The following is an 8410-nucleotide window of genomic DNA, read 5'->3' as shown; positions in this document are numbered from 1 at the left end:
TGCAAGCAGAGATTATTAGACTCTGACAAAGCCCAATACAGAGGGGGAAAAAAGAGTGCTCATCTGGCGCTTCAAACCCACCATGGGGCGCGCAAGCCTAAACACACGGACGCTGATTTGTTTATTAATGCAGCCGTTCTCACTAGCCACGCACGGACGCTCCACAGGCGCTCCAGAAGATATATTTTTTTAGCGGGGGGGAGAAAGATTCTCTGCGGTTCTCATTGAAACACATTGACCGGACGTCCCGCGGTGGGCAGGTCGGCGAGTACAGTCGCGCACAGACCTCGGAGCACCACAAAGCGACGCTTGGTTTGGCGGTGGGCTTCCCCAGCTGTGTTATCCATTCAACCCGTTTATAACCTCCAGGTGAAATCGCCCTGCTGTTGAACCGTCCGAGAGCTGCCACGGTCGTGGCCCGAGGGCCCCTGAAGTGTGTGAAGCTGGACCGGCCCCGCTTCGAGCGCGTCCTGGGGCCCTGCTCGGAGATCCTCAAGAGGAACATCCAGAGATACAACAGCTTCATCTCCCTCACAGTGTGACCAACGCAGTCCTGGGGTTCCCACCAGCAGGGGGCGCTGATAACAGGGGGGGAGGGGTAGGGGTGGGGTGCGGGGTTGGGGGAGGGGGTCATGGGGTTACAGTACGTCCAGGGCGTCAGGGCACTTGCTTCCCGCCTTTTGGTTCATTTGGTTTTTGCGCGTTTCCTTCTATATTGAATCTTGTGCACTTTGACTTGACCTGTGCTGTCACGTAGCTTTATATATATATTTAAAAAGAAAAACACCATGGAAATCAGGAAATGGGTGGGATTCAATGAGTCATAATTATTATTATTATTATTATACGAAAAATTAAGAGACCACGATAAAATGATCCTGTTCCCCGGGTATATGAGGTTTGATGAGTTTGAGAACATTTTGTTTTGTATTCTATAAACTACTTTGTATTTCTTCTCAAATTCCCAAGATATTGTCATTTAGAGCAGGGGTTGCCAAGGGTCCTTATAAGCTACAATGATTTGCAGTTACAATTTAAGTATAGTCATAAGAATATATATATATATATATATATATATATATATATATATATATATATATATATATAAAGAAACTAAGCAAAACATCCAGCTATCACTCTGTGAAACTACGTGATTGTGGTCCTCGATCCACTCCTCGGTGCAAGACGTTTTGGTGACCCCTGATTTAGAGCAAGTGTTTATAGACATCGAATAATGCACAATACTAATGTTTTAACTTTGGAATACTGGAGATTTCTTTCAATACTGGCATTGTTTCTGCCATCAAGCTGTATTGTTGTATTCTGGATGTTTTTTAAGAAACATTTGGAGTGGTCTCTTAATTTATATATATATATATATATATATATATATATATATATATATAATGTATCATCTGTATATATGATGCATGCTTTGAGAATGAAGGAGGCCTACATGTTGCACTTCTATGTATCTATGAAGAGGACGGGTTGGGAGGTCAGGTGATGTTTACGTACAGCGGGTTGTAGGTACGGGTTGCTCGCTGGCTGCAGTTTGCCTTTGTTTGTTTGTTTGTGTGGGAGTTCTGTCTCAAAGGGTGTGTGTGGTGCCATATGTCAAATCAGACCCACTGCCCGAGCGCACAGAACTTTGTTAACTTAAAACCTAGAAGTAGCGATATGAAAATATATACTGTATTCTTGGCTGTTTCATTGGATTTTGATGCTTTTTTAAAATGTGATTTTACTTCAGGTACAGGTTAACCACGTCCACCCCCATATATTGCCGAGCTGGAGTCCCGCAGGGCTCTGTGTGCTAGACGGTGTGTTTTCAGTTTTCTGTTATTGTGGGGTAAAGCTATGTTATGAGCAGCTTCTTGTCGCTATTCTCAGCGAAAGCTTTCTCCACAATACGGATGCTGGGGTTTAAGTGGTTAAATGTCAATGGGGGGGGGGGGGGGGGGGTTGCTTTAGACTCTGGCCACTTACAAAACGCTGTGTGGCTTTTTATTTTGAAAGAGGTTCCCTCTGTCCCCATGTTTTACTGAAACGCTTCAGTCCAGTCTGTGAATTGTTCTGCACCAAAGGCGCAATAGTTTTAGCAGTTCACTGGAAACAGACACGCACACACTCGCGCGCACGCATGCACGCACACACACACACACACACACACACACACACACACACACACACACACACACACGCACGCGCACACACTGTCTGAAACACACAAACAAGAACACACAAACCTACGCCCACATATAAATACACACACACACACACACACACTCACACACTGTCTCAGGACTATATGAATCTTCTATACCCATACAAAATGTCTTACTGGGTGTTTTTTTAAGCAGATTTTTTGTCCATGTTTGTTCGCTATAGATGAGATGTTTTGCACCTCTCTTCATGCTGAATGTTGGGTGAATACAGCGGTTTGTTTCAGATGTTTTTAAAGACACAATTTAACCTTCTATAAATGTGTAAATCAGAGAAATGTCAAAGAGCTACTTGCATTGCTTTCTTTTCGTCTTGAGATGTCATCTATTTTCCAAGTTGCACAATTTGACGCAATGATGTTATATAAATCTAACATGTAGAAAAGTATCTGCACTCTCTCTCTCTCTCTCTCTCTCTCTCTGTCTCTCTCTCTTTTCCTGTTTAAACTTTTCAAATTCATCTTGAGCAAATAAAAGACCAGCTTCTGAAAAGCCACGTGTTTTGGGTCGTTATTGTGAATGTTGGGGTATCACACTGTCTCACATTCCTTCTCCTCTTAACCCATCTCCTTCTGACATTCTCTCTTCCTACCCTGATTGGGTCTTTATTTTCCCTGCTATAGCCCCCCCCCCCTCCCCTCAACATTGCTGCCACCTCTTTCTCTCGAGCACAGAGCCTATTCTTCCCTCATTCAAGACCCCTCTCCCTCAAGTTTCTCCATTCATCCCATGTTCCATCTCCACGTCTGTCTTCGTGCACCCACCTCCCTCCTTCTTGCAGTCCTGATCTTTGTCCACTCCTGACACCTTGCAGCCACCTTTTTTCCCCTCCCCTTTGTCCCCAATTTAGTCGTTATGCCAAGTGATCCCTCCCCCACACACATGTACACACACATTGCTGCATGTGTTTTGTCATTGCTGTTGTATCCTACTAGAATTTCGTGCGCGCTACGCGCGCACTCATCCCAGAGCGACTTTGCCACGCACTATGGGAAGAAATAAATGGCGGGAGTTGACTCCACATGTAGTAACGAATGGGTTATTGGAAATGTACCATTGTTTTGTCCTGAATATTTCCACAGCCTAAGTACTAAAGGATTGTGACTGTGGGACAGACATACAGTCTGACATACAATAGGCTACACGTGTGCACAGTGAATAAACAATGACCTATATGCCCAGAGTTCTTAAATTAACATAGTTGGATTTTAACAGAAAGACAATGCCATAAATCAGTCAAAGTAAGTGACAGACTCAACAGTAGCACACAGCATGCAAGGCAGCGATGCATGCATGCAAACATGTTTGTCCAGCTGAGATTTAGTGTCTCCATCTCTCTGTGGAAGAGGTTGCACATGACCTGTACGGCCACACTGAGGCGCTCCAACACAAACACAGACACAAAACAACACCACGCTGTTTGTCCAGTTGACCCAAATCAACACCAATACCTAGCCTGTTTGTCCAAAACACAGTATCTGCTGGCCACGTGTCTACTTCGCCACAACCTAATGTTAGTAACAAATGTAGGGGAGAGCCGCCAAGGTTGTAACGCTTCACGGTTGTAACATGGACGTTATATCTTGATTGGTCAACGCCACCATGACGCCATCGCGTCAGTATGTGTACAGCAACGTACTCTACGTGGCCAGGAGTTTGAAGTTTGAAGTGTTTACCTTCAAAATGCGTCTAATTTTACACCTGGAGTATATGTGTGGTACAATTTTTGTCTTTGGTGTTGGTGAATAAAAATCCACATGGATGTGTTCATGCTTATGTTCTTCATTAGTTTGCATCGTGTTTAGACGGAATTCACGTTCATTCTGGTCTGTAAGCAACTGCAAAGAAAACGTGCAAAAGCGGGTCATTTGTAACATGTGTTACAAATGGTCCGCTTCCATTCAATGCCATTATATGTAATATTTACATATTTGACATATTGGCCAATATTATATGTTCTGAAATGGTATTGTATCGTGTAGTGTATTCTGAAATTAGTTTAGGGTTGTATAACGTTGTACAACTCAATCAATCAAACGTTTGTTTAATCAATGTATTGCCCCATTGAAAAAAAAGAAATGGCCAAACTGGTACTGGTACACCCGATACTATTTAATATTTCCCTTATGTTTGATACATTTTCTTATCACATCCATGGTATAAAAACAATGCTAAGGAGTTGCTTCAATGAAATGTAATTGCTTTAAGCTGAGAACGATATGTTTAATGGTGTTTTTTAGCGTTGTTACATTTATCATGCATGCCGTTACAATTGATCCGATATGCGCAGCAAATGTAACACTGAAACAGCGTCCACGTTCGGTTGAATAACTCCCGACCTGTTTTATCAAAAAAATAACTTGAAGTGGTTTATGGTAGCTGACATGTGTAGGTCCGTTGCCTGAAAATATTACATGTGTAGCTAAACGGATCTCTGAGTAAAAGAATGAAACGTGCAAAATGTTACATCCTTGGCGGCTCTCCCCTATTAGTTTACTCACAGCACAGCACCGTCACTCCTGTCAGTTATTTCGTCCTAATAACTTGAAGTGGTTTATGGTAGCTGACATGTGTAGGTCCGTTGCCTGGAAATATTACATGTGTAGCTAAAGGGATCTCTGAGTAAAAAAATGGAACGTGCAAAATATGTTCTAAAATTGTATTGTATTGTGTAGTGTATTCTAAAATTAGTTTAGGGTTGTATAACGTTGTACAACTCAATCAATCAAACGTTTGTTTAATCAATGTATTGCCCCATTGAAAAAAAAGAAATGGCCAAACTGGTACACCCGATCCTATTTAATATTTCCCTTATGTTTGATACATTATCTTATCACATCCATGGTATGAAAACAATGCTAAGGAGTTGCTTCAATGAAATGTAATAGCTTTAAGGTGAAAACGATATGTTTAATGGTGTTTTTTAGCGTTGTTACATTTATCATGCATGCCGTTACAATTATTCCGATATGCGCAGCAAATGTAACACTGAAACAGCGTCCACGTTCGGTTTAATAACTCCCGAGCTGTTGTGTGTATTGCGTGGTGAAAAGGCCGTGTGTTTGTGTTGTAAACAACTCATGTTATGTCTGCGCACACTGTATGTTGCTATGGCTGCTGACGTTAGCATGTGTGCTATCAGGCAAAAGCTGAGATAGATATGCAACTACTACTGGGGAAAATGCCATACAAAACACAACACCTAATTTCGGAATGTTATTGTGACCTATTGAGCACAATCAGACCATCATGATTTGCTTGCTGGACCTATAATTAATTTATTAGCATTAAATGTCCACTCGCCCATCCAAAAGAAAAGCAAGATGGCTGCGACAGATTGTGAGCGCGACGGACTACGGAGGCCAGGAGGAGCAGAGCTGGTGACGTAAGAGGCAGGCAGTGTTGCCAGGTTTGCGAATTGTAAGCGAGTTGCAGTGTATGCAAGTAGCGTGGTTAAATTCCTTGTTTCTCGGCGTGTTGTGGCACCCGTTTATCTGCTGGCTCGATCGTGATTTTCATAAAAGTAATATTTGCAGAGTAAATAAGAAACTTGAACGGCTAAAAAATAGGCTATGTCAGTTCGGGGAGGGTGGCGAATTTATTTTGCATATAGAGATGTGTGGTAAAAGTGTGGTTCGGTCGGAGATAGAGCATGAAGAATGAGTATGGGTACACCTTTTCACTTGTATATATAGATACTCGCTCACCAGCCAGTGAAGAGCCCCCACTGGCAGGTGTCTATACTACGCTCTCCTGGTGAGGGCACCGTAAATTTGGTTGTCAAATGCGGAAGTAGACCGTTCTTCCGGGTGCTTCAAAAGTTCTACTGCTCCTTCCCAACACTCAGTGCTAACAGGTGGCGCCCTAACCTCGCGTCACCAGGCTTTCCACCTCGGAGGAAAGCCTGGTCTGTGTTCCAAAATCGCTGTGTCATGTTGTAGTCTTGTTTTGTAGTCATCAGGCAGGAAACCACAAGGCGGAATAAGAATTCCGCCATTCACTGATTCCGTTGTGTGGTTTGCTGCCAGATGACTACAAATCATTGACTACAACATGACGAAAGTTACCATCCGCTCCTGACCGGATCATAAACCCGAAATGGAATGCTGCCCAGGCTAGTGGCGCCCCAGCCCGTAGGAGTACTCGCAGTGACTAATATCCCCCTCGGCTTCCCTTCCCCAAACACGGGCCAATATGGGCTATATGCACAGTTGCACACAGAATAACTTCCTTCCGGGCCGCTTCCCTCCCCTACTTCCTTCACAGCCAGGTGTTACTTCTATGCTGCCTAAGGAACGCAGGCGTGCATTAATGACGGTAAAGCACACCCTCTCGTGTAATATTGCTTAATTGAAGTGGGGACCCCCCCACCTTGACATTAAGCACTTGGAATTGTAGGAGTTGAGGCCTTACATTTTGTAAGCATTATGGAACTGAATATTGTGGAAATCTACAAGCTCACAAGGTGAGGAGTTTGTAGACCGGCTATTTTCACTGTTTTTGCCTCTTTCTCAGATACTTGACAATTGGGCCAATGTTTGACCATTGTTTATGGTATAGTTTCTTTGTTTATAATTATTTTTTTACACAGTAGGCTACTGTTGCGAATACATGTGGCCGAAATGAGTTTTCTTGATGCACGTCTCACTGGGAGGAGACCCCAGGGCAGACCAAGGCGCAGTTGGAGGGAAGTCTGGAACACTCTGGTGGGGCTGTTGCCCCCGCGACCCGACAACTGATAAGTGGTTGAAGATGGATGGATACTGTCAATATTTGTCTCATTTTAGAGGTAGTAAAATTCTTAAGTTGTCATTTTAGAAATGTGCAGACTCTGTGTAAGTGTGTATACACTTGTACTGTATGTTGGTTTGTTAACTGTTGAGTGTGAAAACAATGCTGCACATCTGTGGACCCATTAAAAAAGTCATTTGGGCCACAGTTTGAGAAGCAGCTGCACTAAAGCCTCCAGCTCTGACCCATTCCCCCTCATCTTAAATCCTCCAGCTCTGACCCATTCCTCCTCATCTTAGACTCCACCCACAAACCCTGTCATTCTGACAGTATAATACACATGCACATGAATTTAAACATGCGCCATGTGGAACACGGTCATGTTGGCCTGACACCCTGAAGGTTAAACGTTTGGTTCCCCCGTATATAAACATCTGTAAGGTGCTACACATAAAAGTAAATTGCATTTAGTTTTAAGTTGGCTTGAGGAATTTTCCTCACAGCCCAAATCCTGTGGGCACTTCCATATTTGGCTCTACTAATCTCATGCCACAAAGCATAAAATAATTCCCTTTTAGCTTTTCTTTCTAGACCAGTGGTTCTCAAAGTCGGGTCCAGGCCGGGGGACCCACAGCGTTCTAAATGTACCCTTACAGTACATGGCTATATGTGACTAGTGTCCAAATGGACCCGTTTATTTTCTCAGTTCTAGACCACGTGTCACATTATTTCCTTTGCTTTGGCTTTCACTTTTTCCCTTGACTTTTGAACTTGTGGAGTGGAAGAGAGTGCCGAGGCGTTGGCTTGGTCCGACCACGGCGTATTCCAAAGACAGTGCAGTGAAAAGAGAAGTGAAACCGTAGAGTCCCAAAGCAGAAGCATCCCCCCTGATGCTAACAACCCAGATTCCACCTGCACCATGGCACACCTATCCGTTTATTCTAGCACAATTAAAGGTCTCAACCTGATCTGTGTGCGTGTGTATGTGTGTATGTGTGTGTGTGTGTGTGTGTGTGTGTGTGTGTGTGTGTGTGTGTGTGTGTGTGTGTGTGTGTGTGTGTGTGTGTGTGTGTGTGTGTGTGTGTGTGTGTGTGTGTGTTTGGGTGTGTGTGTGTGTGTGTGTGTGTGTGTGTGTGTGTGTGTGTGTGTGTGTGTGTGTGTGTGTGTGTGTGTGTGTGTGTGTGTGTGTGTGCATGCGCGTGTGCGCCTGTGTGTGTGTGCTCGCACATGCGTGTGTGCGTGCGACTGGGAACGACAACACATCCTGTGTGGGCTTCATGAGGGCTGGAGTTGGCACTGCCACCTAGCTGGACCCGGAGAGCTAAGATGAAGACTTGACACCCATGGCGCTCTGCCATCTCTGCAGAACAACAGCGCACCACCACGTGCACGCGCTTCCTTGTCCGTGCACAATTTCACACACTCCCTCACCACCTGTTAATTCGGGTCAGTGA

The 8410-nt window shown here is 44.1% G+C and overlaps 1 protein-coding gene across 2 annotated transcripts in view; it reads left to right on the top strand.

Moving 5' to 3' along the window:
- prkar1b (protein kinase, cAMP-dependent, regulatory, type I, beta) overlaps positions 1-575 on the top strand; it is a 123719-nt gene extending 123144 nt beyond the window's left edge. For both annotated transcript variants that reach the window (XM_080775425.1, XM_080775426.1), the window contains one exon: positions 370-575. In XM_080775425.1, coding sequence (XP_080631551.1) covers positions 370-542 — 173 coding nt within the window. In that variant the 3' untranslated portion in view covers positions 543-575. The remainder of the gene's footprint in view (positions 1-369) is intronic.
- The last annotated feature ends 7835 nt before the right edge of the window (positions 576-8410 follow it).

The sequence above is a fragment of the Protomyctophum bolini genome, assembly GCF_963924005.1.
Source record: "Protomyctophum bolini genome assembly, chromosome: 11".
Lineage (NCBI taxonomy): Eukaryota > Metazoa > Chordata > Actinopteri > Myctophiformes > Myctophidae > Protomyctophum > Protomyctophum bolini.
This window is presented reverse-complemented; position numbering and strand designations above follow the sequence as displayed.